Here is a 27,786-nt window from a genome sequence, read left to right as displayed (position 1 = left end):
TTTCCACCTCAGACAGTTGGCAACTGAGAACTGAAGTGCCAGCAGCCACCTAATGGCCCTCGGCTGCTAATAGTCCTGGGGAATGAAGGCTGGACCTGCTAATCTCCACAGTCTTGTTCCCCATGTTGCTTGAGTGGAAGTGAGGTGTGGAGACTCAGTAGGAAAGAAAGCAGTAGTCTGAGCTGGCACATGCTTTCTTGGTATCTAGCTTGGCTACAGTCTATGGTTGGCAGTTGGCAATCCCAACCCACTGTGATTGTTGAATTTTTGGAAGGAAAAGGTGATCTTATTTTATCTTATCTCGGAAAGGTGACAGGGAGGGATGTACAGGAATAAAAGCTTGTAATTTGGCCATTTACAGGTGCATCTGCACATGTACCCACAGATGACAGATAGTTTAGGCACCATGTCCTACCCTGCCCCAATTCATGGTGCTTTAGGGGAGAGCCAGGTGGCACTGATGGGCATGGCACTGAGTCAGACACTGCCCTGGCCCCAGTGCTTCCCTGTGTCTCAGGATATCTTTAGTCTTTATTCCAATGTTCCAAAGAGGTGAAAGTAAACATTGAATCTTTTCCAGAAAACAATATGCCAAGTTATTTCTTAAGATGGGGCCATAGAAAGTAGATTTGGGTGCCTATAGGCTGGCAGTGGAAAGGTGAGGGCTGTTGGGAAGGTCCTGAACTGGAGCATGGAGGAGAGGTTTTATGGAGAGCAAGGGCTTACTGGAATTTGCAGTAGCCCAGAGAGGAGCAGGACGGAACTGCTCTGCTTGCTTGTGGCAGGCTCACATGGTGGCTACCCCTAAGGAGGGTGTATTCAGAGGAACCTGAAGCTCAAATATTGGTTGTTTTGCTCACACACACACACACACACACACAGACATATACATATGTTTATGTATGTAAAACAAAGTGATATATTGATAGAATTTTTATATGATTCATATATGATATCATTTATTATTTTTATGCTCCAGAATTTGGTTTTCCATTAAGGGGTTTTGGTTTCCTCAGACCTCCTTTCTGACTTACAACTTCAAATGACTTTCTGACCTAGGACCAGTTTCATTAAAAATAAAGTACGAGTGTTTGGGGGGAATACTTTGGATCTGTTAGGGCTTTTTTGTTTATTTGTTTTTAAGAACAACATTTTATATGCTATGTGTGCATTTTCTGCTTGATTTCCCCTGCATTTTACTGTGTGTCACTCAAGTGAATTCAGGAGTGGAATATTGGGTGATTCCTATGGTTAGATTTTTCCCCCTTAGTGGTTGAGCCATCGTTACTGGATCAGTGTGGGGAAGAGATGGAAGAAGTTGCAACCAAGAGTTGCTTAGGATTATTAAAAGAAGATCACAGTCAGTTGGTTTTAATTGTATATGTGTGTATATGTGTATTTTTAACTTTAATTACAAAAATGTTCAAACATACATAAATAGAAATAGTAAAATTAATCCCTGTGTTTCCATCACTGTCTTAATTGTGTATGTTTTTAACTCAAATCAGATAAATATCTGGAAAGTATTTTTAAATTATCATCTCTCAGATGCCTGACATTATAGTTGTTGAAAATGGTAGGATCTAAGAGTAGACTAAACTCTATCCATCAGAGTGAGCCTTATGATTTCAAGTGGAACCTACACTCCCATCGTTCCATAAAAAGGGATCTAAGAGACCAAATCTCTAAAGATTAGAGCTTTCTTCCTTGGAAACTATAATCACAGTCCTCAAGCAGCATCTTTGTATCTGCTGCTGTCCAGACAGTCTTCACAGCCTCTATTAAAAATGGAGGGTAGATTTGTTCTGGCACCCACCTTTAGCCTAAATATGAGGTTCACCCCAGCGTAGCTTATAGAACATCTCATCCCCCTTTCTGAAGTTCCGGGCTCGTCTGTGCTGCTCTGTTTCATCTGCTCAGAATTCTAGCAGATCTAGCGTCCAGTTTCATGATTGAAGTGTCTGATATCAGCCAGGCCTTAAGGTGTCCAATAGGTGGGCAGATAACCTGCTTGACAAAACCCTTTGTTCATCTGGCATGAGGACATTCAGTTAGGTGAGAAGCTTAAGGAACAGCCTAGAAACTACTAAGCAATGGCTCTATATTAGTCAGAACATATTGATTGAAAGTGACAGAAATGGAATTCAGATTAGCTGTAAGCTGGGAATATTTGGCTCATGAAATCAAAGGAGAAAGTTGAGCAACCAAGTGAAAGGAAGACTGCAGATTCAGTTAGACCTTAGGAATAACTGGACCTAGAGGCCAGGCCTTTTCCTTCTGGGGTGCTGTTCATCTCTGCTTCTTAGTCCAGTGTCTTCCTTTCTCACACAGCTGTCCAGTGTATTCCACAAGGCTGCCAAGAGCTCCTGAGTTTGACAACTCATAGCTTAAGTCATGGAGAATGGCTGGCTTCCAAAAATTCCAGGGCAGAGACTCCTTGACCCAGCTTGGGTCACTTGCCCACACATGAATCAATTAGCTGGGGCCAGGGAGGAGTCATATAAGAACATGGCAGATCTCTCAGGAATCATGTGTTTTGAGGGAGATTGTGTGGCAGACAGAATAATAGGTGCCTACCATTATCATAAAGGCTAAACTACTACATAACATCCATTCCCAAATTATCTAGCCTGAACAAGTACATGGTTGGTATCTGAATTCAAAGGCCTTAACCATCAGCCCTCAAACCTGTGGATAGGACTGTTGCCTACAGCCTTTATGAGAAACTTTCACTTCTTCACTTCATTACTGGTCAGCTGATTGTAAGCTATTGATGGTGTCACCTTCCTAATGTGACAAAAGGGCTTGGCTGCAGACACATGAGGTTGGAAAAATGAGCCAAGTCCTAGGATGGCCCAGGCCTGACCCGGCCAGGCCTCGCCCAGAGGAAGAGGACTAGGAGGCTGCACAATTTGGAATTATACTCTAGGATTACAGTTTATCTCCCAGAACAGAGTAGAAGACGTGGATTCCTTAGTGCCCTTGTCAAGAGGGCAGGAAATCTTAGGGAGCATCAAAGTTCAAGGCCAACTATCTCTCTCTCAGCTGACACAGCAAGCAAACTCACTGCCCTCCCCCTCTCTATATGGGACATGACTCCAAGGGGTGTGAACCTCCCTGGCAACATGGGAGACAGGAATCCTAGAATGAGCTGGAACTCAGCATCAAGGAATTGAGAAAACCTTCTCAACCGAAAGGGTGAAGAGAGAAATGAGACAAAAGAAAGTGTCAGTGGCTGAGAGAGTTCAAACAAAATTGAGAGGTTATCCTGGGGTTATTCTTAGGCATTATATAGATATCCCTGTTTTAGTTTAAGGTGTATTAGAGAGGCTAGAGGAAAGTGCCTAAAACTGTACAGCTGTGTTCCAGTAGCCATGTTTCTTCAAGATGACTGTATAATGATAAAGCTTTTGCAGTGTGACTGTCTAATTGTGAAAATCTTGTATCTGATGCTCCTTTTATCTATGTTATGGAAGATGAGTAAAAAATATGGATTAAAAATAAATAATAGGCCCACGCCCCGCAGCAGCTGACCTGCCCGCCCTCCTCTCCCCTCTTTGTCCGCCGGCCCGCCGCGCGGCGCCCACGCCCTGCAGCAGCCGACCTGCCCGCCCTCCTCTCCCCTCTTCCCCCTCCTGCTCCGGCGGCTCTCCAACCACCACGGTGCCCTCTTCCGCCTTCACCGGCTCCTCTGCCACCAGCCTCGACAGCCTTGCCACCCTCACCTTTCCTCCTCCAGAACAGCTTCTGGGGGAGTGGAGACAATACAGAGCAGCTCCCAGAGCCACGACGGAGATCAAAGGGACAGCGTACCCCATCCTGGAACGACTGACTGTCTGGGAGAACCAGCTCCGGTGAGATCACTGAGGGATGTGGGCTTTCCTGGGCGGGACGGCAAGCGGCCGGAGTCCCTCCCTTCCTCCTTCCCAGGCCAGCTGGCAGAATTGGGCAGGCGGTCCCCTTGGGCCGCGGCGGCTGGCGTCCCCACCACGTGAGGCCCCCTGGACCAACTGAGAGAGTTGGGTCGGAAATCCCCAGACTGCAGAGAACGGTGACCAGGGGGTCCCTTCCAAACACGTGACTCCCCGGTCCGGCTGGGAACAGTGCACTCTCCCGGGCTACGACAGCTGGCGCCATTCCGCCACGCTTGGCGCCCCGGGCCAACTAGGAAATTCGGTCGGGCGCTTTCATGTGCTGCGGCGGCCGGTGACCCTCCCCGCGTTCGGACCCCCGGGCCGGCTGGCACTCTTCCAAGACGCTTCGGCTGCCGAACCTCCCCTACAGCGACAGTTTTCCAGAGTTAAAGGACCCACAGCAACTTTTACTGGTGGATCCTGTAGACAAACGTGTGCCACGAGCGCCACCTACTGGGCAGGATAAGAAAAACAGAACCCAGAGATTTCACAGAAAAATCTTTCAACCTGTGGGGTCCAACACTCAGGGAAATCTGACTAAATGCCCAGACGCCAGCAGAAGATAACGGATCACGCTCAGAAAATTGAAAATATGGCCCAGTCAAAGGAACAAACCAATAGTTCAAATGAGATACAGGAGCTGAAACAACTAATGCTGAATATACGAACAGAAATGGAAAACCTCTTCAAAAACGAAATCGATAAATTGAGGGAGGACATGAAGAAGACATGGGCTGATCAAAAAGAAGAAATAGAAAAACTGAAAAAACAAATCACAGAGCTTATGGAAGTGAAGGATAAAGTAGAAAAGATGGAAAAAACAATGGATACCTACAATGATAGATTTAAAGAGACAGAAGATAGAATTAGTGATTTGGAGGATGGAACATCTGAATTCCAAAAGGAAACAGAAACTATCGGGAAAAGAATGGAAAAATTTGAACAGGGTATCAGGGAACTCAAGGACAATATGAACCGCACAAATATACGTGTTGTGGGTGTCCCAGAAGGAGAAGAGAAGGGAAAAGGAGGAGAAAAACTAATGGAAGAAATTATCACTGAAAATTTCCCAACTCTTATGAAAGACCTAAAATTACAGATCCAAGAAGTGCAGCGTACCCCAAAGAGATTAGACCCAAATAGGCGTTCCCCAAGACACTTATTAGTTAGAATGTCAGAGGTCAAAGAGAAAGAGAGGATCTTGAAAGCAGCGAGAGAGAAGCAATCCATCACATACAAGGAAACCCAATAAGACTATGTGTAGATTTCTCAGCAGAAACCATGGAAGCTAGAAGACAGTGGGATGATATATTTAAGTTACTAAAGGAGAAAAACTGCCAACCAAGACTCCTATATCCAGCAAAATTGTCCTTCAAAAATGAGGGAGAAATTAAAACATTTTCAGACAAAAAGTCACTGAGAGAATTTGTGACCAAGAGACCAGCTCTGCAAGAAATACTAAAGGGAGCACTAGAGTCAGATACAAAAAGACAGAAGAGAGAGACATGGAGAAGAGTGTAGAAAGAAGGAAAGTCAGATATGATATATATAATACAAAAGGCAAAATGGTAGAGGAAAATATTATCCAAACAGTAATAACTCTAAATGTTAATGAACTGAATTCCCCAATCAAAAGACATAGATTGGCAGAATGGATTAAAAAACAGGATCCTTCTATATGCTGTCTACAGGAAACACATCTTAGACCCAAAGATAAATATAGGTTGAAAGTGAGAGGTTGGGAAAAGATATATCATGCAAATAACAACCAGAAAAGAGCAGGAGTGGCTATACTAATATCCAACAAATTAGACTTCAAATGTAAAACAGTTAAAAGAGACAAAGAAGGACACTATATACTAATAAAAGGAACAATTAAACAAGAAGACATAACAATCATAAATATTTACGCACTGAACCAGAATGCTCCAAAATACGTGAGAAATACACTGCAAACACTGAAAAGGGAAATAGACACATATACCATAATAGTTTGAGACTTCAATTCACCACTCTCATCAATGGACAGAACATCTAGACAGAGGATCAATAAAGAAATAGAGAATCTGAATATTACTATAAATGAGCTAGACTTAACAGACATTTATAGGACATTACATCCCACAACAGCAGGATACACCTTTTTTTCAAGTGCTCATGGATCATTCTCAAAGATAGACCATATGCTGGGTCACAAAGCAAGTCTTAACAAATTTAAAAAGATTGAAATCATACACAACACTTTCTCGGATCATAAAGGAATGAAGTTGGAAATCAATAATAGGCGGAGTGCCAGAAAATTCACAAATACATGGAGGCTCAACAACACACTCTTAAACAACAAGTGGGTCAAAGAAGAAATTGCAAGAGAAATTAGTAAATACCTAGAGGCGAATGAAAATGAAAACACAACATATCAAAACTTATGGGACGCAGCAAAGGCAGTGCTAAGAGGGAAATTTATTGCCCTAAATGCCTATATCAGAAAAGAAGAAAAGGCAAAAATGCAGGAATTAGCTGTCCACTTGGAAGAACCGGAGAAAGAACAGCAAACTAATCCCAAAGCAAGCAAAAGGAAAGAAATAACAAAGATTAGAGCAGAAATAAATGAAATTGAAAACATGAAAACAATAGAGAAAATCAATAAGACCAGAAGTTGGTTCTATGAGAAAATCAGTAAGATTGATGGGCCCTTAGCAAGATTGACAAAAAGAAGAAGAGAGAGGATGCAAATAAATAAGATCAGAAATGGAAGAGGAGACATAACTACTGACCTCACAGAAATAAAGGAGGTAATAACAGGATACTATGAACAACTTTACGCTAATAAATACAACAATTTAGATGAAATGGACGGGTTCCTGGAAAGACATGAACAACCAACTTTGACTCAAGAAGAAATAGATGACCTCAACAAACCAATCACAAGTAAAGAGATTGAATTAGTCATTCAAAAGCTCCCTAAAAAGAAAAGTCCAGGACCAGACGGCTTCACATGTGAATTCTATCAAACATTCCAGAAAGAATTAGTACCAACTCTCCTCAAACTCTTCAAAAAAATCGAAGTGGAGGGAAAACTACCTAATTCATTCTATGAAGCCAACATCACCCTCATACCAAAACCAGGCAAAGATATTACAAAAAAAGAAAACTACAGGCCAATCTCTCTAATGAATATAGATGCAAAAATCCTCAATAAAATTCTAGCAAAACATTAAAAGAATTATACATCATGACCAAGTAGGATTCATCCCAGGTATGCAAGGATGGTTCAACATAAGAAAATCAATTAATGTAATACACCACATCAACAAATCAAAGCAGAAAAATCACATGATCATCTCAATTGATGCAGAGAAGGCATTTGACAAGATTCAACATCCTTTCCTGTTGAAAACACTTCAAAAGATAGGAATACAAGGGAACTTCCTTAAAATGATAGAGGGAATATATGAAAAACCCACAGCTAATATCATCCTCAAAAGGGAAAAATTGAAAACTTTCCCCCTAAGATCAGGAACAAGACAAGGATGTCCACTATCACCACTATTATTCAACATTGTGTTGGAAGTTCTAGCCAAAGCAATTAGACAAGAAAAAGAAATGCAAGGCATCAAAATTGGAAAGGAAGAAGTAAAACTATCACTGTTTGCAGACGATATGATACTATATGTCGAAAACCCGGAAAACTCCACAACAAAACTACTAGAGCTAATAAATGAGTACAGCAAAGTAGCAGGCTACAAGATCAACATTCAAAAATCTGTAGCTTTTCTATACACTAGTAATGAACAAGCTGAGGGGGAAATCAAGAAGCGAATCCCATTTACAGTCGCAACTAAAAGAATAAAATACCTAGGAATAAATTTAACTAAAGAGACAAAAAACCTATATAAAGAAAACTACAAAAAACTGCTAAAAGAAATCACAGAAGACCTAAATAGATGGAAGGGCATACTGTGTTCATGGATTGGAAGACTAAATATAATTAAGATGTCAATCCTACCTAAACTGATCTACAGATTCAATGCAATACCAATCAAAATCCCAACAACTTATTTTTCAGAAATAGAAAAACCAATAAGCAAATTTATCTGGAAGGGGAGGTTGCCCCGAATTGCTAAAAACATCTTGAGGAAAAAAAACGAAGCTGGAGGTCTCGCGATGCCGGACTTTAAGGCATATTATGAAGCCACAGTGGTCAAAACAGCATGATACTGGCATAAAGATAGATATATCGACCAATGGAATCGAATAGAGTGCTCAGATATAGACCCTCTCATCTATGGACATTTGATCTTTGATAAGGCAGTCAAGCCAACTCACCTGGGACAGAACAGTCTCTTCAATAAATGGTGCCTAGAGAACTGGATATCCATATGCAAAAGAATGAAAGAGGCCCCGTATCTCACACCCTGTACAAAAGTTAACTCAAAATGGATCAAAGATCTAAACATTAGGTCTAAGACCATAAAACAGTTAGAGGAAAATGTAGGGAGATATCTTATGAATCTTACAACTGGAGGTGGTTTTATGGACCTTAAACCTAAAGCAAGAGCACTGAAGAAAGAAATAAATAAATGGGAGCTCCTCAAAATTAAACACTTTTGTGCATCAAAGAACTTCATCAAGAAAGTAGAAAGACAGCCTACACAATGGGAGATAATATTTGGAAATGACATATCAGATAAAGGTCTAGTATCCAGAATATATAAAGAGATTGTTCAACTCAACAACAAAAAGATAGCCAACCCAGTTACAAAATGGGAAAAAGACTTGAACAGACACCTACCAGAAGAGGAAATACGGATGGCCAAGAGGCACATGAAGAGATGCTCAATGTCCCTGGCCATTAGAGAAATGCAAATCAAAACCACAATGAGATATCATCTCACACCCACCAGAATGGCCATTATCAACAAAACAGAAAATGACAAGTGCTGGAGAGGATGCGGAGAAAGAGGCACACTTATCCACTGTTGGTGGGAATGTCAAATGGTGCAACCACTGTGGAAGGCAGTTTGGCGGTTCCTCAAAAAGCTGAATATAGAATTGCCATACGGCCCAGCAATACCATTGCTAGGTATCTACTCAAAGGACTTAAGGGCAAAGACACAAACGGACATTTGCACACCAATGTTTATAGCAGCGTTATTTACAATTGCAAAGAGATGGAAACAGCCAAAATGTCCATCAACAGAAGAATGGCTAAATAAACTGTGGTATATACATACGATGGAATATTATGCAGCTTTAAGACAAGATAAACTTATGAAGCATGTAATAACATGGATGGACCTAGAGAATATTATGCTGCGTGAGTCCAGCCAAAAACTAAAGGACAAATACTGTATGGTCCCACTGATGTGAACGGACATTCGAGAATAAATTTGGAATATGTCATTGGTAACAGAGTCCAGCAGGAGGTAGAAACAGGGTAAGATAATGGGTAATTGGAGTGGAAGGGATACAGACTGTGCAACAGGACTAGATACAAAAACTCAAAAATGGACAGCACAATAATACCTAATTGTAAAGTAATCGTGTTAAAACACTGAATGAAGCTGCATCTGAGCCATAGGGTTTTTTTTTGTTTGTTTTTTACTATTATAACTACTTTTATTTCTTTTCTCTATATTAACATTTTATATCTTTTTCTGTTGTGTTGCTAGTTCCTCTAAACCGATGCAAATGTACTAAGAAACGATGATCATGCATCTATGTGATGATGTTAAGAATTACTGAGTGCATATATAGAACGGTATGATTTCTAAATGTTGTGTTAATTTCTTTTTTTTTCTTTCTTTCCATTAATTAAAAATAAATAAATAAATAAATAAATAATAGGGGGAACAAATGTTAAAATAAATTGAGTAGATTGAAATACTAGTGATCAATGAAAGGGAGTGGTAAGGGGTATAGAAAAAATAGGGGAAACAAAAGTTAAAATGTATTAGGTAGATGGCAATACTAGTGGTCAATGAGAGGAAGAGGTAAGGGGTATGGTATGTATGAGTTGTTTCTTTTTTCTTTCTATTTCTTTTCCTGGAGTGATGCAAATGTTCTAAGAACTGACCATGGTGATGAATATACAACTAAATGATGATATTGTGAGCCAGTCATTGTACACCAAGTATGGAATGTTTATATGTTAAGAATGTTCATGTTTGTATGTTGTTTTGTTTGGTCAATAAAACAGAACAAAACCATGGACTAATAAACTCCCATTGTTTAAGTAAAAAAAAAATGCTCATAGAAATGGCTTATTTTATGGTACCTATAATAAATAAGTCTCCAAAGTTTTAACTTAAAAAAAAAAATTCAAGGCCAAGATTCTTGGCATTGTTAACGAATGTGGAAACAAGGAGGTTCCTGGGAACTTCGCCTTCCTGAATAGCCCTGTCTGTAATGGAATCTTTCAGAAAAGGACTTCAGAACTCTCACTATTCCACCATCTACAGCCTTATGATTTTTCCCCTTCCCCCTGTAAGGTAGCCCTCAGTATGTGTGGCCAATGCAAGGACTCTGGAGACTTTATGATCTCCCATTACAGTGAATGAGTTGACACAAGAAATACTGGTTGTGTTTGTACACCAGAGGTTGCTGCTAGCACTCCTCTACAAGTGGAACACTCCTTTTTGAGGTATAGGCTTTACCTGCTGTGTACATAGGTACACAGTCTGCTTCTTTCTTCTTATGGATCCTGCTTCTGTAGACCTGCTGTGTATAATTTATGATGTGTAACAGGCTCTATTGGCTTATCAACTTCTATGACTCTTCCCTCTCCCACCCTGCCCTGCTCCAGTCTGCTGGGTGATGGTGGAAAATGCTGCAGCCATCTGACCAGATTGAGGAGTATAGAACTTCACTTCTTCCTCTCTTCCTTCTATCTTGATGGAAGGGAAGTGGTCCAGGGATGCAGATGGTGGTAGGGATTCCATAAGTCAACACTCACACCCTCTGCTTTCTCCTTTGTTTCAGCTTGTTGGATGTCATCATGGGACTATTTTTCATTGGTCTGTCATCAAGCCCTTTGTTACTTTCCTGCCACAGTTGGATGAGGAAGGCCATGTGGCCGTGTGGTGGTCAGTGTTGATTGGCTCTCCTGCCTTTGCTTCTAAGAGAGAATCTCTTTCTAGAAGGTCTTGATTGTACTTTGATGCTTAGCACATGAAAATGATTGCCCCAGGTTGGTGCATATAGAACACCGAATGTGAAAAAAAGAGCCAGGACAGTCTCTAGGGGACCTCATTGCTCTGAGCCTAAATGTGACAGGGCATTAGAATGTAGGGCCTCAGAGTCATAGGTCACACAGATTCCTGTTTGTCCTGTCCTCGACTCCCTTCTCTACTGGCATTATAAACACTTAATGCTCCTACCCAAATCTGGATCAAACCTGAGGCTCAAGGTCTCTCTGGTTTGTTAATGTGGGTATGTTTAGAAAGAATCAAATTTTAAAATAAACCTGTTGAGTTTGTGTGCAGCTTATCTGTGCAGCTCTGCAGCCCAGCTCTGCTTTCCTCTTTGTTTGTTTGTGGAGCCAGAGTTGATCCTAATGGTTCTTGTCATCCTCCCATGCCCCTGTTTAAATATCAGCTGCTTATGCTCATCAGCAAACTTGAAAAAACACCAGAGCTTTCCCCAGTAATTAATAGACCATGTAAGCCACCCAGAGCCTTGAAGAAAATGTTACCAGGCTAATGGCCCAGGCGTTGGGCCTGGCTTCTACCATGATGCCAAAGTAGAACTGCCTAAAAAAAAAGTTTCTTGTTTTGAAGTTAAATATATTTTGTCCTTTAGGCTTAACTGGGCATGGCAGCAATAATCATTAGAATACACATATGTACAGGTCAGTGCTGTGGAGCAGGCCATGGTTTTTAGCCTTAGATGGTCTCACAGTAGTGTTCAAAAGATCACCTATTTTGAGAAACTTGTTTACCTCTTCACACAGATAGTGGTTATGAAGAAAAAAAAATAGGAGAAAACACTATCAGAACAAGGGTGAAACTGTAGGGTTCTTATAGGTACTCAGAAGCCCTCCAGGTGAAGGATCTCTGACAAAGAGGCATCAGCCAGGTCCAGGACAGAGCAAAAAGACCGTAGTTTGGGTGGTACTCAAAATCTCATTAAATTCAGCATGCCACCAACATGCAACTCATCTTTAGGCAACTTTAAAATTAGTATTTTTATTATCATCCTTTTAATTCTCAGTTTCTATTTTTTATTATTTAAAAAGTAAAATATATCATAAAGGGCATATATGATAAACCCATAACTAGCATCATACTTAATGGTGAGAAATCGAAAGCATTGCCCTTGAGATCGGGGACGAGACAAGGATGCCCATTGTCACCACTATCATTCAACATTGTATTAGAAGTACTAGCTGAAGCAATTAGAAAGGAGAAAGAAATAAAAAGGCATCCAAATATGAAGGGAAGAAGTAAAACTTTAATTATTTACGGATGACATGACCCTATACTTAGGAAATCCTGAGAAATCTACAGTAAAACTACTTGAACTAATACATTCAGCAAAGTGGTAGGATACAAGATTAATGCACAAAAATCAGTAATGTTTCTGTATACAAGCAATGACCTATATGAGGTGACAACTAAAGAGAAAATTCCATTCAGAATGGTTATCAGAAGAATTAGGTATCTAGGAATAAGCCTAATCAGAGATGTCAAGGACTTATACACAAAAAATTACTAAAAAATTGGGGAAAGAAATAAAAAATGACCTAAACAGATGGAGAGATGTTCTATGCTTATGCATAGGAAGGTTGAGTATTGTCACAATGTCAGTCCTATCCAAACTGATCTATAGATTCAATGCAATATCAATAAAATCCCAACAACCTAAATTTGAAGACTTGGAAAAACTGGTTATCAAATTTATATGGAAGGGAAAGAGACCTTGAATAGCTAAAGATATCCTTAAAAAGAAGAGCAAAATAAAAAATAAAAAAAATAAGAGCGAACTGGGAGGTCTATCCCTTCCTGACTTTAAGGCTTACTATATGTCAAAACAGCATGATACTAGCACAGAGACAGAAGGACTGACCAGTGGAACAGAGTCGAGAGTGCAGAGATTGACCACCAAATTTATGGGCATATGATCTTCAATAAGGCCCCCAAATCCACTGAATAGGGACAGAATAGTCTTTTCAACAAATGGGCATGGGAGAACTGGATTTCAATAGCCAAAAGAATGGACGAGGACCCCTACCTTACACCCTATACAGAGATTAATTTAAAGTGGATCAAAGTATTCTCACAAGCAGTACGGACAACCAAAGCTATAAACTGAGCCCCCAATCTGGGGTTTATTCATATGAAACTTAACCCCACAAAGGATATGTCAAGCCTACTTAAAATAAGGCCTAATCCAAACAGAGTTGAGAGGTTATCCTGGAGGTTATTCTTATGCATCAAGTAGATATCACCTTGTTATTCCAGATGTAATAGAGAGGCTAGGGGAAACTGCCCGAAAATGTAGAGCTGTGTTCCAGTAGCCATGTTTCTTGATGATGATTGAATAATGATATAGCTCTCACAATGTGACTGTGTGACTGTGAAAACTTTGTGCCTGATGCTCCTTTTATCTACCTTGTCAACAGACGAGTAGAATATATGGAATAAAAATAAATTATAGGGGGAACAAATGTTAAAATAAATTTAGTTTGAAATGCTAGTGATCAATGAAAGCGAGGGGTAAGGGGTATGGTATGTATAATTTTTTCTGTTTTTGTTTTATTTCTTCTGTTGTCTTTTTATTTCTTTTTCTGAATTGAATGCAAATGTTCTAAGAAATGATGAATATGCAACTATGTGATGATATTGTGAATTACTGATTACATATGTAGAACGGAATGATCATATGTTAATGTTTTTGTTAGTTTGTTGTTAAATTTTTTTAATTAATAAATAAATTTTTTTAAAAAAAGAAAAAATATTAGGCCTAAGTGTCAGCCCCAAGAGAACCTCTTTTGTTGCTCAGAAGTGGCCTCTTTCTCCAGCCAACACAACAAGCAAACTCACTACCCTCCCCCTGTCTACGTGGGACATGACTCCCAGGAGTGTGGACCTTCCTGGCAACGTGGGACAGAAATCCTAGAATGAGCTGGGACTCAGCATCAAGGGATTGAGAGAAACTCTAGAATGAGCTGAGACCCAGCATCAAGGGATTGAGAAAACCTTCTCGACCAAAAGGGGGAAGAGGGAAATGAGACAAAGTGTCAATGGCTGAGAGATTCCTAGCAGAGTCAAGAGGTTATCCTGGAGGTTATTCTTACGCATCAAGTAGATACCACCTTGTTATTCAAGATGTAATGGAGAGGTTGGAGGGAACTGCCTGAAAATGTAGAGCTGTGTTCCAGTAGCCATGTTTCTTGATGATGATTGTCTAATGATATAGCTTTCACAGTGTGACTTGTGTGATTGTGAAAATCTTGTGTCTGATGCTCCTTTTATCTACTTTGTCAACAAACGAATAGAACATATGGAATAAAAATAAATAATAGGGGGAACAAAGAAATAAAATAAACTAGTTTGAAATGCTAGTGATAATGAAAGGGAGGGGAAAGGAATATGGTAGGTATGAATTTTTTTCTGTTTTCTTTTTATTTCTTTTTCTGAATAGATGCAGATGTTCCAAGAAATGATCATGATGATGAATATGCAACTATGTGATGATATTGTGAATTACAGATTATATATGTAGAACAGAATGATCAAAAGTTAAGAATGTTTGTGTTTGTTTGGTGTTTTTTTGGTATTTTAATAAAAAATAAAATAATTTAAAAAACTGGATCAAAGACCTAAGCCAGTTACATAAAACTTCTTGAAACAAATGTAGGGAAACATCTTCAAGACCTAGTTAATAGGAGGTAGCTTCTTAAACTTTACACCTAAAGTACATGTTGTGGAAGAAAAAATAGACAAACAGGAACTCCTTAAGATCAAGAGCTTCTGTGCCTCAAAGGACTTTGTTAAAAAGGTGAAAAGGCAACCAACTTCACGTATCAGATAAAGGCTTGCTACCCTGCATACATAAAGAAGTTATACAGCTCACCAAAAAAGAACAAACAACCGAATTATAGAATGGGCAGAGGAAATGAGTAGGTACTTTTCTGAAGAGTGATGTATTTCTGAAATACAGATGGCTTAAATGCACTTGAAGAACTTCTCATCTTCATTGGCTATTAGGGAAATACATATTAAGACAACAGTGAGATAGCACCCCACACCTATAAGAATGGCTGCTATTAAACAAACAGGAAACTATAAATGTTGAAGAGGATGTGGAGAAATTGGAACACTTATTCACTGTTGATGGGAATGTAAAATGGTTCAGCCATTGTGGAAATCAGTTTGTCAATTCCTCAGAAAATTAAATATTGAGTTGCCCTATGACCTGGCAATACCAATACTTGGTATATACCCAACTTCTTGAAACAAATGTAGTGACATGAACAGACATTTGCACATCGATGTTCATAGCAGCACTATTCACAATTGCCAAGAGATGGAAACAATCCAGGTGCCCATCAATAGATGAATAAACAAAATGCGATATATACATACGCTGAAATATTATGCAGCATTTAGACAAAGTTATGTCCCAAAACATATGACAATGAGGATGAACCTTGAGGACATAATTCTGAGTGAAATAAGTCAGACAGAAAAGGACAGATACTGTATGATTCCATTATTATGACTCTAACAAAGCTGCCAGTGTTTTGGAGCAGCTATAAGGAAAAATCTGTGTTGAGGGCATGGTAGCCCATGACAAACTCTGGAAACTGTTCTGTAGCTGCTTGTTGAAATGTGCTTTAAAAATTATTGCTTTTTTTCTTTCTTATATATATATATATGTTATATTTCACAACCAAAAAATAGTTTAAAAAAATCTGTGGGCAGTTATACTAATATTAGATAAAATAAATTCCTAAAATAAAAAATTTGAAAATATTTAGTAACAGAGCTCACTAGTATAGCAAAGCTGATATTTGTAATAACTTTTTCCTTGGTATTTTGAGAATGCACACAGTTTTGATAGTTAATCAAATGAGGTATTTAAGATAACTGTTTAATATTAAGAATTCAAGTAACTCTGATAACTGTATTTATAGATTTTTTTCTTCCTTTAATTTTAAATTGGTTTATGAAACATATTGTACAAACATGCTTTACAATGATCACTTAGATTTTTTAAAAATATGCCTGTAGCTAACTTAGCTATTCATTTTAGGTGGTTAAGATTTCCATATGTTAATTCTAAAAATATTTGTATCTTCATATTTTCCTGAAATCAGGAAAATACTTAGTAGCATAGTTCATTACTATAGCAATGCTGATATTTTGTAAGGATTTTCTACTTGATATTTTGAGAACATTCACAGTTTTGACAGCTGATCAAATGGTATCTAAGTTAGTGTTTACTACTTAGAATTTAAGAGCATTGCTATCTGAATATGTAGATTTTTTCCTTGTTGCCTTAATTTTAAATTGGTTTATGAAACTTACTGCACAAACACCGGCTTTACAATGATTAAATGGAGACTTTATTTAAATATGCCTATGGTTTAACGAAGATATCCATTGTTGGTGGTTCTTACTATATATTTGCTTTCTCAAGTAAAAAAAAAAATTAACAACAACAAAAAGTAATATATAAAAAATGCTAATTGTGCAAAATTCAAACAGTTAAAAAATACAGACAATATAAAGTAAAAATCCCCTTCAGTTACCTGTGGGCACCTCCCTCCTCACCGCTCTTCTACTCCTTTTTGCAGGAAGTCTCATGTCACTTGTAGATCTTTCATGTGAAAAAAAATCAGCATTTCATAATTTTTTTTTATTTAAAAATATTTTTATTGAGAAATCCTCACACATATACAGGTCATCTGTCGTATACAATCAGTGGCTCATAATATCATCACATAGTTGTGCATTCATCACCATGATCTTTTTTTTTTTTTGGCATGGGCAGGCATCAGGAATCGAACCCGGGTCTCTGTCATGGCAGATGAGAACTCTGCCTGCTGAGCCACCAAAGCTCACCCTCCATGATCATTTTTTAAAAGATATTTTTATTAACAAATCTTCACATGCATACATTCTATACATGGTGTACAGTCAGTGGCTCACACTACCATCACATAGTTGTGTATTCATCACTGTGGTCATTTTTAGAACATTTGCATCACTCCAGAAAAAGAAATAAAAAGAAAAAAGAAAAGCTCATACAGCCCATACTCCTTACCCCTCCCTCTCATTGACCAGTAGTATTTTTTTTTCCTCTTTATCCCCCCATTAGTATCTATTTATTTTTCCTTATTTTCTTACTCATCTGCCCACACCCTGGATAAAAGGAGCATCAGACATAAGGTTTTCACAATCATATGATCATGTTGCAAAGCAATATAGTTATACAGTCATCTTTAAGAATCAAGGCTACTGGAATACAGTTCAATAGTTTCAGGTATTTCCCTCTAGCCACTCCAATGCACCATAAACTAAAAAAGGGATAGCTATATAATGCATAAGAATAACCTCCAGGGTAACCTCTTGACTCTGTTTGAAATCTCTCAGCCCCTGAAACCTTTTTTTTTTCTTTTATTTATTTAATATTGTTTTTTAATTTATTAAACATACCAACATACAAACGCAAACATTCTTATCATATGGTCATTGCATTCTACATATATAATCAGTAACTCACAATATCATCACATAGTTGTATATTCATCATCATGATCATTTCTTAGAACATTTGTGTCAATTCAAAAAAAGAATTAAAAAGACAACAGAAAAAAATTCATACACACCATAACCCTTACCCCTCCCTTTCATTGACACTAGCATTTCAATCTACTAAATTTATTTTAACATTTGTTCCCCTGTTGTTTATTTATTTTTAATCAATACTTTTTACTCATCTGTCAATAAGATAGATAAAAGGAGCATCAGACACAAGGTTTTCACAATCACGCAGTCACATTGTGAAAGCTGTATCATTATACAATCATTTTCAAGAAACATGGCTACTGGAACACAGCTCTACATTTTCAGGCAGTTCCCTCCAGCATCTCCATTACACCTTAACTAAAAAGGTGATATCTATATTATGCATAAGAATAACCTCCAGGATAACCTCTCGACTCTGGAATCTCTCAGCCATTGACATTTTGTTTTGTCTCATTTCATTCTTACCCCTTTTGGTTGAGAAAGATTTCTCAATCCCTTGACGCTGAGTCCCAGCTCATTCTAGGATTTCTGTCCTACGTTGCCAGGAAGGTCCACACCCCTGGGAGTCATGTCCCATATAGAGAGGGAGAGGGCAGTAGTTTGCATGTCGTGTTGGCTGAGAGAGAGTGGCCACATCTGAGCAACAAAAGAGGTTCTCTTGGGGGTGACTCTTAGGCCTAATTTTAAGTAGGCTTGACCTATCCTTTGTGGGGTTAAGTTTCATATGAACAAACCTCAAGATTGGGGGCTCAGCCTGTTGCTTTGGTGGTCCCCACTGCTTGTGAGAATATCAAGAATTCTTCACTTGGAGGAATTGAATTTTCCCTCTTTCTCACCATTCTCCCAAGGGGACTGTGCAAATACTTTTTAATTCACTGTTCAAATCACTCTGGGATTTATTGGGGCATCACTCTGGACAAACCTACAAAATCTCATACCCTACTCAAGGTTCCATGTTCTATGGTGTTCAATTAAGCTGTCCATATCAGTTATATTAGGAAATGTACTAGTCAAAATATAAATTTTGTACCAAATAAACATTTTTTGCTTTAGTTTCACACATAAGTTAAACTTTTAAAATATGAATTACCATTTATTTTCAACACCCTGCAGTATTGACATTCCTTTGTTCTTCCTCATGCAAAAGCATATTTTAATTTGTACATTTAGTCACTATCATTGTACACCCTAGGCATTCCTAAATTGTACTATCTTAGTCACTATCATCTATCTTTCCTTTTGATTTCTTTTGTGCCCCCAGGCCTTCTCCCTCTATCATTCACACATTCAGCTTCATTCAGTGTTCTAACATTATTGTATTGCAGTTAGATAGTATTGTGCTATCCATTTCTGAATTTTTACAATCAGTCCTGTTGCACAACCTGCAACAATCAGCTGCAATTACCCGATATCTACCCTATTTCTGTCTCTTGATGGTCTCTGTTACCAACTGAAGTTTTCCAAGTTCATTCACTAATGTCAGTTCATATCATAGACACCATACAGTACTTGTCCTTTTGTTTCTGGCTAATCTCACTCAGTATAATGTCCTTAAGGTCCATCCATGTTGTTACATACTTCATAACTTTATTCTGTCTTACAGCTGCATAATATTCCATCATATGTATATACATATGTGGCTTGTTTAGCCACTCGTCTCTTGTTGATGGACATTTGGGCTGTTTCCATCTCTTCGCAATTGTAAATAATGCTGTTACAAAACATTGGTGTGCAAATGTCTGGTTGTGTCCTTGCCCTCATGTCCTCTGAGTAGATACTAGCAATGGTCTTGCTGGGTCATATGAAAATTCTAATTTTTAAATTTTTTTTAAAAATACCAAAAAAAACACCAAACAAACGTAAACATTCGTAATTTTTTATCATTCCATTCTACATATATAATCAGTAATTCACAATATCATCATATAGTTGCATATTCATCATCATGATCATTTCTTGGACATTTGAATCTATTCAGAAAAAGAAATAAAAAAAAAACAGAAAGAAATTCACATATACCATACCCCCACTCCTCCCCCTCACCGATTACCAGCATTTCACTCTAAATTTATTTTAATTTTGTTCCCTCTATTATTCATCTTTTTTCCATATGTTTTACTCGTCTGTTGATAAGGTAGATAAAAGGAGCATCAGACACAAGGTTTTCACAATCACACAGTCACTTGTGAAAGCTATATCATTATACAATCATCGTCAAGAAACATGGCTACTGGAACACAGCTTCACATTTTCAGGCCATCTCTCCACTACATTTTGACTAACAAGGTGATATCTGTTTAATGCATAAGAATAGTCTCCAGGATAACCTCTTAACTCTGTTTGGAATCCCTCAGCCACTGACATTTGTTTTGTCTTATTTCACTCTTCCCCCTTTTGGTTGAGAAGATTTTCTCAATCCCCTGATGCTGAGTCTCAGCTCATTCTAGGGTTTTTCTCAATCCCTTGATGCTGAGTCTCAGCTCATTCCAGGATTTCGGTTCTACGTGCCAAGAAGGTCCACGCCCCTGGGAGTCATGTCCCATGTAGATAGGCGGAGGGTGGTGAGTTTGCTTGTTGTGTTGGCTGGAGAGAGAGGCCACATCTGAGCAACAAAAGAGGTCCTCTGGGGAGTGACTCTTAGGCCTAATTTTAAGTAGGCTTGACCTATCCTTTGTGGGGTTAAGTTTCATATGAACAAACCCCAAGATTGGGGGCTCAGCCTATAGCTTTGATTGTCCACACTGCTTGTGAGAATATCAAGAATTCTATTTGGGGAAGTTGAATTTTCCCTCTTTCTCACCATTCCCCCAAGGGGGCTTTGCAAGTACTTCTTAATTTACTGTTAATCACTCTGGGATTTATCAGGGCCTCACTCTGGATAAACCAACAAAATCTCATGTCCTACTCAAGGTTCCATGTACTTATGGTGTTCAATTAAGCTGTCTACATGAGTTATATTAGGAAATACACTAGTCAAAATATAAATTTTGTACCAAATATTTTTTTGCTTTAGTCTCACACATAAGTTGAAATTTTAAATATTAATTACCATCTATTTTCAGCACACTGCAGTAATGACATTCCTTCGTTCTTCTTCATGCAAAAACATATTTTAAAATTGTACATTTAGTCACTATCCTTATACACTCTAGGTATTCCTAGATTATACTATCTCAGTCTTTATTGTCTATCTTTCTTTCTGATTTCATTTGTGCCCCCAGCCCCCCTCCCTCTATCGTTCACACATTCAACTTCATTCAGTGTTTTAACATAATTGTATCACAGTTAGGTAGTATTGTGCTGTCCATTTCTGAGTTTTTACAACCAGTCCTGTTGCACAATCTGTATCCCTTCAGCTTCAATTACCCAATATCTTACCCTATTCCTATCTCCTAATGGTCTCTGTTACCAATGAAATTTTTCAAGTTTATTCACTAATGTCAGTTCATATCAGTGAGACCATGCAGTATTTGTCCTTTTGTTTCTGGCTAATCTGAATCAGCATAATGTCCTTAAGATCCATCCATGTTCTTACATACTTCATAACTTTATTCTGTTTTACAGCTGCATAATATTCCATCGTATGTATATACTATAGTTTGTTTAGCCACTCGTCTGTTGATTGACAATTTGGCTGTTTCCATCTCTTTGCAGTTGTGAATAATACTGCTATAAACATTGGTGTGCAAATGTCCGTTTGTGTCTTTGACCTTAAGTCCTCTGAATAGATACCTAGCAATGGTATTTTGGGTCATATGGCAATTCTATATTCAGCTTTTTGAGGAACTGCCAAACTGCCTTCCACAGTGGTTGCACCATTTGACATTCCCACCAACAGTAAATAAGTGTGCCTCTTTCTCCACATCCTCTCCAGCACTTGTCATTTTCTGTTTTGTTGATAATGGCCATTCTGGTGGGTGTGAGATGATATCTCATTGTGGTTTTGATTTGCATTTCTCTAATGGCCAGGGACATTGAGCATCTCTTCATGTGCCTCTTGGCCATTTGTATTTCCTCTTCTGAGAGGTGTCTGTTCAAGTCTTTTTCCCATTTTGTAATTGGGTTGGCTGTCTTTTTGTTGTTGAGTTGAACAATCTCTTTATAAATTCTGGATACTAGACCTTTATCTGATATGTTGTTTCCAAATATTGTCTCCCATTGTGTGGGCTGTCTTTTTACTTTCTTGATGAAGTTCTTTGATGCACAAAAGTGTTTAATTTTGAGGAGCTCCCATTTATTTATTTCTTTCTTCAGTGCTCTTGCTTTAGGTTTAAGGTCTATAAAACCGCCTCCAATTGTAAGTTTCATAAGATATCTCCCTACATTTTCCTCTAACTGTTTTATGATATTAGACCTAATGTTTAGATCTTTGATTCATTTTGAGTTAGCTTTTGTATAGGGTGTGAGATATGGGTCCTCTTTCATTCTTTTGCTTATGGATATCCAGTTCTCTAGGCACCATTTATTGAAGAGACTGTTCTGTCCCAAATGAGTTGGCTTGACTGCCTTATCAAAGATCAAATGTCCATAGATGAGAGGGTCTGTATCTGAGCACTCTATTCGATTCCATTGGTCAGTATATCTATCTTTATGCCAGTATCATGCTGTTTTGACCACTGTGGCTTCATAATATGCCTTAAAGTCAGGCAGCATGAGACCTCCAGCTTCATTTTTTTCCTCAACATACTTTTAGCAATTCGGGGCACCCTGCCCTTCCAGATAAATTTGCTTATTGGTTTTTCTATTTCTGAAAAGTAAGTTGTTGGGATTTTGATTGGTATTGCATTGAATCTGTAAATCAGTTTAGGTAGACTTGACATCTTAACTATATTTAGTCTTCCAATCCATGAACATGGTATACCCTTCCATCTATTTAGGTCTTCTGTGATTTCTTTTAACAGTTTCTTGTAGTTTTCATTGTATAGGTCTTTTGTCTCTTCAGTTAAATATATTCCTAAGTATTTTATTCTTTTAGTTGCAATTGTAAATGGAATTCTTTTCTTGATTTCCCCCTCAGGTTGTTCATTACTAGTGTATAGAAACACTACAGATTTTTGAATGTTGATCTTGTACCCTGCCACTTTGCTGTACTCGTTTATTAGCTCTAGTAGTTTTGCTGTGGATTTTTCAGGGTTTTCGACGTATAGTATCATATCATCTGCAAACAGTGATAGTTTTACTTCTTCCTTTCCAATTTTGATGCCTTGTATTTCTTTTTCTTGTCTAATTGCTCTGGCTAGAACTTCCAACATGATGTTGAATAACTGTGGTGATAGTGGACATCCTTGTGTTGTTCCTGATCTTAGGGGGAAAGTTTTCAGTTTTTCCCTTTTGAGGATGATATTAGCTGTGGGTTTTTCATATATTCCCTTTATCATTTTAAGGAAGTTCCCTTTTATTCCTATCCTTTGAAGTGTTTTCAACAGGAAAGGATGTTGAATCTTGTCAGATGCCTTCTCTGCATCAATTGAGATGATCATGTGATTTTTCTGCTTTGATTTGTTGATATGGTGTATTACATTAATTGATTTTCTTATGTTGAACCATCCTTGCATACCTGGGATGAATCCTACTTGGTCATGATGTATAATTCTTTTAATGTATTGCTGGATTCGATTTGCTGGAATTTTGTTGAGGATTTTTGCATCTACATTCATTAGAGAGATTGGTCTGTAGTTTTCTTTTTTTGTAATATCTTTGCCTAGTTTTGGTATGAGGGTGATGTTGGCTTCATAGAATGAATTAGGTAGCTTTCCCTCCACTTCAGTTTTTTTGAAGAGTTTGAGCAGGGTTGGTACTAATTCTTTCCGGAATGTTTGGTAGGATTCACATGTGAAGCTGTCTGGTCCTGGACTTTTCTTTTTGGGAAGCTTTTTAATGACTGATTCAATTTCTTTACTTGTGATTGGTTTGTTGAAGTCATCTATTTCTTCTTGAGTCAAAGTTGGTTGTTCATGCCTTTCTAGGAAGTTGTCCATTTTATCTACATTGTTGTATTTATTAGCATAAAGTTGTTCATTGATGGAGAAATCATAAAATATTGCCAACATGGCTGCCGTGGCTGATGCAAGGCAACACAAAATTCACCTCGAGATATTTCTGATTTCTCTTGTAATTTCTTCCTTGACCCACTGGTTGTTTAAGACTGTGTTGTTGAGCCTCCACGTATTTGTGAATTTTCTGGCACTCTGCCTATTATTGATTTCCAACTTCATTCCTTTATGATCTGAGAATGTGTTGTGTAGGATTTCAATCTTTTTAAATTTGTTGAGACTTGCTTTGTGACCCAGCATATGGTCTGTCTTTGAGAATGATCCATGAGCACTTGAGAAAAAGGTGTATCCTGCTGTTGTGGGGTGTAATGTCCTATAAATGTCTGTTAAGTCTAGCTCGTTTATTGTAATATTCAAATTCTCTGTTTCTTTATTGATCCTCTGTCTAGATGTTCTGTCCATTGATGAGAGTGGGGAATTGAAGTCTCCAACTTTTATGGTAGATGTGTCTATTTCCCTTTTCAGTGTTTGCAGTGTTTGCCTCATGTATTTTGGGGCATTCTGGTTCGGTGCATAAATATTTAAGATTGTTATGTCTTCTTGTTGAATTGTTCCTTTTATTAGTAGATAGTATCCTTCTTTGTCTCTTTTAACTGTTTTACATTTGAAGTCTAATTTGTTGGATATTAGTATAGCTACTCCTGCTCTTTTCTGGTTGTTATTTGCATGAAATATCTTTTCCCAACCTTTCACTTTCAACCTATGTTTATCTTTGGGTCTAAGATGTATTTCCTGTAGACAGCCTATAGAAGGATCCTGTTTTTTAATCCATTCTGCCAGTCTATGTCTTTTGATTGGGGAGTTCAGTCCATTAATATTTAGTGTTATTACTGTTTGGGTAGTACTTTCCTCTACCATTTTGCCTTTTGTATTTTATATGTCATATCTAATTTTCCTTCTTTCTACACTCTTCTCCACACCTCTCTCTTCTGTCTTTTCGTATCTGTCTCTAGTGCTCCCTTTAGTATTTCTTGCAGAGCTGGTCTCTTGGTCACAAATTCTCTCAGTGACTTTTTGTCTGAAAATGTTTTAATTTCTCCCTCATTTTTGAAGGACAATTTTGCTGGGTATAGAATTCTTGGTTGGCAGGTTTTCTCTTTTAGTAATTTAAATATATCATCCCACTGTCTTCTTGCCTCCATGGTTTCAGCTGAAAAATCTACACATAGTCTTATTGTGTTTCCCTTGTATGTGATGGATTACTTTTCTCTTGCTGCTTTCAGGATCCTCTCTTTCTCTTTGACCTCTGACATTCTGATTATTAAATGTCTTGGAGTATGTCTATTTGGATCTCTTCTCTTTGGGTATGCTGCACTTCTTGGATCGGTAATTTTAAGTCTTTCATAAGAGTTGGGAAATATTCAGTGATAATTTCCTCCATTAGTTTTTCTCCTCCTTTTCCCTTCTCTTCTCCTTCTGGTACACCCACAACACGTATTTTCATGTGCTTCATATTGTCTTTCAATTTCCTGAGTCCCTGCTCATATTTTTCCATTTTTTTCCCTATAGTTTCTGTTTCTTGTTGGATTTCAGATGTTCTGTCCTCCAGTTCAGAAATCCTGTGTTCTGTCTCTCAAAATCTACCATTGTAGGTTTCCATTGTTTTTTCATCTCTTCTACTGTGTCTTTCATTCCCATAAGTTCTGTGATTTGTTTTTTCAGACTTTCAGTTTCTTCTTTTTGTTCTTTCCTTGCCTTCTTTATATCCTCCTTCAATTCATTGATTTGGGTTTTGATGAGGTTTTCCATGTCTGTTCGTACATTCTGAATTAATTGTTTCAGCTCCTGTATGTCATTTGAATTGTTGGTTTGTTCCTTTAGCTGGGCCATATCTTCAATTTTCCTAGTGTGATTTGCTGTTTTTTTGCTGGCGTCTAGGCATTTAATTAGTTTATTCTGGAGATTGCTTTCACTTCTTTTATCTAGGGTTTTCTTGCTGGATGAATTTGTTGTCTATCTGTTCTTTGACATTCTGTTCAGCTTTATCTGGACCTTTAGCTTAAGTTTTGTTTAACAGAGGAGAATTTTTCAGTTCTTGTTTTCTTGTTTCTTGCCCTGCTTGTGTGGTACCTTTCCCCCACACACACTTAGGAGGGTCTACTTAGATATTATAGACCCCAGCCAGATTTTCCTAGACCAAACTGGCCTTCTATCAGGAGGAAAGAGTCACCTGCATCGGTTTTCCCTGAGGGTGAGACCCAGCAGGTTGAAAGACTTTCCTGTGAAGTCTCTGGACTCTGTTTTTCTTATCCTGCCCAGTATGTGACGCTTGTCTGACTGCAGGTCCCACCAGCATAAGATAATGTGGTACCTTTAACTTTGGCAGACTCTCCCTGCTGGGGGTGTTGTGGAGAGAGAGGAGAGGTTGTAGGCTAGTTTTAATGGCCCTTAATTACCAAGGCCTGGTGTCTGAATTCCTTGATGGAGGGATTCCACCTGGGTGGGGCTTCACCTGTCCCCTGGGGAAGGCACAAGCTCCAGATAAGCCCCAGAAGAGCTCACTTCTGCCTGTGCCTGGGTCAGTTGCAGCCTGAAAAGTCCTGCCACTGTATCCAGAGGCAGTCAAGCCTTTGTAGATACACAGCCACAAAAACCTCTGTTTCCTTCTTTTTTTTTCCCCCTTTTTCTGTCAGTCCTGCCCCCTTGGCACCGGGGCAAAAATGAGCAACCTCTGCTTTGATCAGGTTCACCTAAGCTGGGAGCCTATTTTTAGTAGTCAGAATTTGTTAATTAGTTCCACAATTGGCGTTTGATTGTGCCCAGTCCCTGCTGCTGGTAAAGTCCTTTCCTTTCCCCTCTGGGAAGCAGCCTGTGGGGGAGGGGCGATGGCCACAGCCGCTTTGGGAACTCACGATTCTGTGGGGTGCTCGCAGCCGGTCCAGCTGGTCCAGACTGGGGTACGCTGTGTGTTTGGTCACTATCGTGGCTCCGGGAGCTGTTCTGTATTGTTTCTGGTTATTTAGTAGTTGTTCTGGAGGACGAACTAAAATGCACACTGTTGTTAAGCCGCCATCTTGACCCGGAAGTCCCCTTTGTTTCTTTGTTGATCCTCTGTCTAGATGTTCTGTCCTTTGATGAGAGTGAGGAATTAGAATCTCCAACTGTTGTGGTGGATATGTCTATTTCTCTTTTCAGTGTTTGCCTCATGTATTTTGGAGCATTCTGGCTCGGTACAGAAATATTTATGATTGTTATGTCTTCTTGTTGAATTGTTCTTTTTATTAATGCATAGTGTCCTTCTTTGTCTCTTTTAACTGTTTTACCTTTGAAGTTTAATTTGTTGAATATTAGTGTCATGGTCATGTTCATGTGTCAGCTTGGCCAAGTGGTGGTTGGGCAAGTGCTGGCTTGTCTTTTGCGATGAGGACATTTCATAGAATTAAATCATGATCATGTCAGCTGATTCCACAGCTGATTCCACGCCAAAGGGGCGTGTCTTCTGCAATGAGCAATGCTTAATCTAATCAGTGAAGGCCTTATAAGGAGGATTCAGAAGAGACAGGCTCTTCCTGTTTCGGCTGGTGAGCCTCTCCTGTGGAGTTCATCCAGACCCTCCATCGGAATCGTCGGCCTCACAGCCTACTCTGCGGATTTTGGACTCTGTGTTCCCATGATCACGTGAGACACTTTTATAAATTTTATATTTGCAAGTGTTCCCTGTTGATTCTGTTTCTCTAGGGAACCCTAACTAATACAATTAGTATAGCTACTCCTGCTCTTTTCTGATTATTGTTTGCATGAAATAATGCAAACCTTTCACTTTCAACCTATGTTTCTCCTTGGGTCTAAGATGTGTTTCCTGTAGACAGCATATAAATGAGTCCTGTTTTTTATTCCATTCTGCCAGTCTATGTCTTTTGATTGGAGAGTTTAATCCATTAACATTTAGTGTTATTGCTCTACTGGGCAATACTTTCCTCTACCATTTTGCCTTTTGGATTTTATATATCATATCTAATTTTTCTTTTTCTTTTTCTTTTTTTTTCACCTTTACTGATAGTCTTCATTTCTACACTCTTCTCCATACCTCTCTCTCTTGTCTTTTCCTATCTATCTCTAGTG

The 27,786-nt window shown here is 38.5% G+C and overlaps 1 protein-coding gene across 6 annotated transcripts in view; it reads left to right on the top strand.

Annotated features, from left to right (window-relative positions):
- The window catches only part of FBXW4 (F-box and WD repeat domain containing 4), a 173,053-nt gene that overhangs the window by 74,508 nt on the left and 70,759 nt on the right, over positions 1–27,786 (top strand). Inside the window, exon 6 of one of the 6 annotated variants that reach the window (XM_077125798.1) lies at positions 3,740–4,516. The exons of the other annotated variants lie outside the window; for them this stretch is intronic. Coding sequence (XP_076981913.1) covers positions 3,740–3,995 — 256 coding nt within the window. The 3' untranslated portion in view covers positions 3,996–4,516. Of the gene's footprint in view, positions 1–3,739; positions 4,517–27,786 lie in introns of those variants that run through there. 6 annotated transcript variants of the gene reach the window in all.

Source organism: Tamandua tetradactyla, chromosome 13 (genome assembly GCF_023851605.1).
Source record: "Tamandua tetradactyla isolate mTamTet1 chromosome 13, mTamTet1.pri, whole genome shotgun sequence".
Classification (NCBI taxonomy): domain Eukaryota; kingdom Metazoa; phylum Chordata; class Mammalia; order Pilosa; family Myrmecophagidae; genus Tamandua; species Tamandua tetradactyla.
The sequence above is the reverse complement of the archived record's forward strand: the minus strand, read 5'-3'. Positions and strand labels throughout refer to the sequence as shown.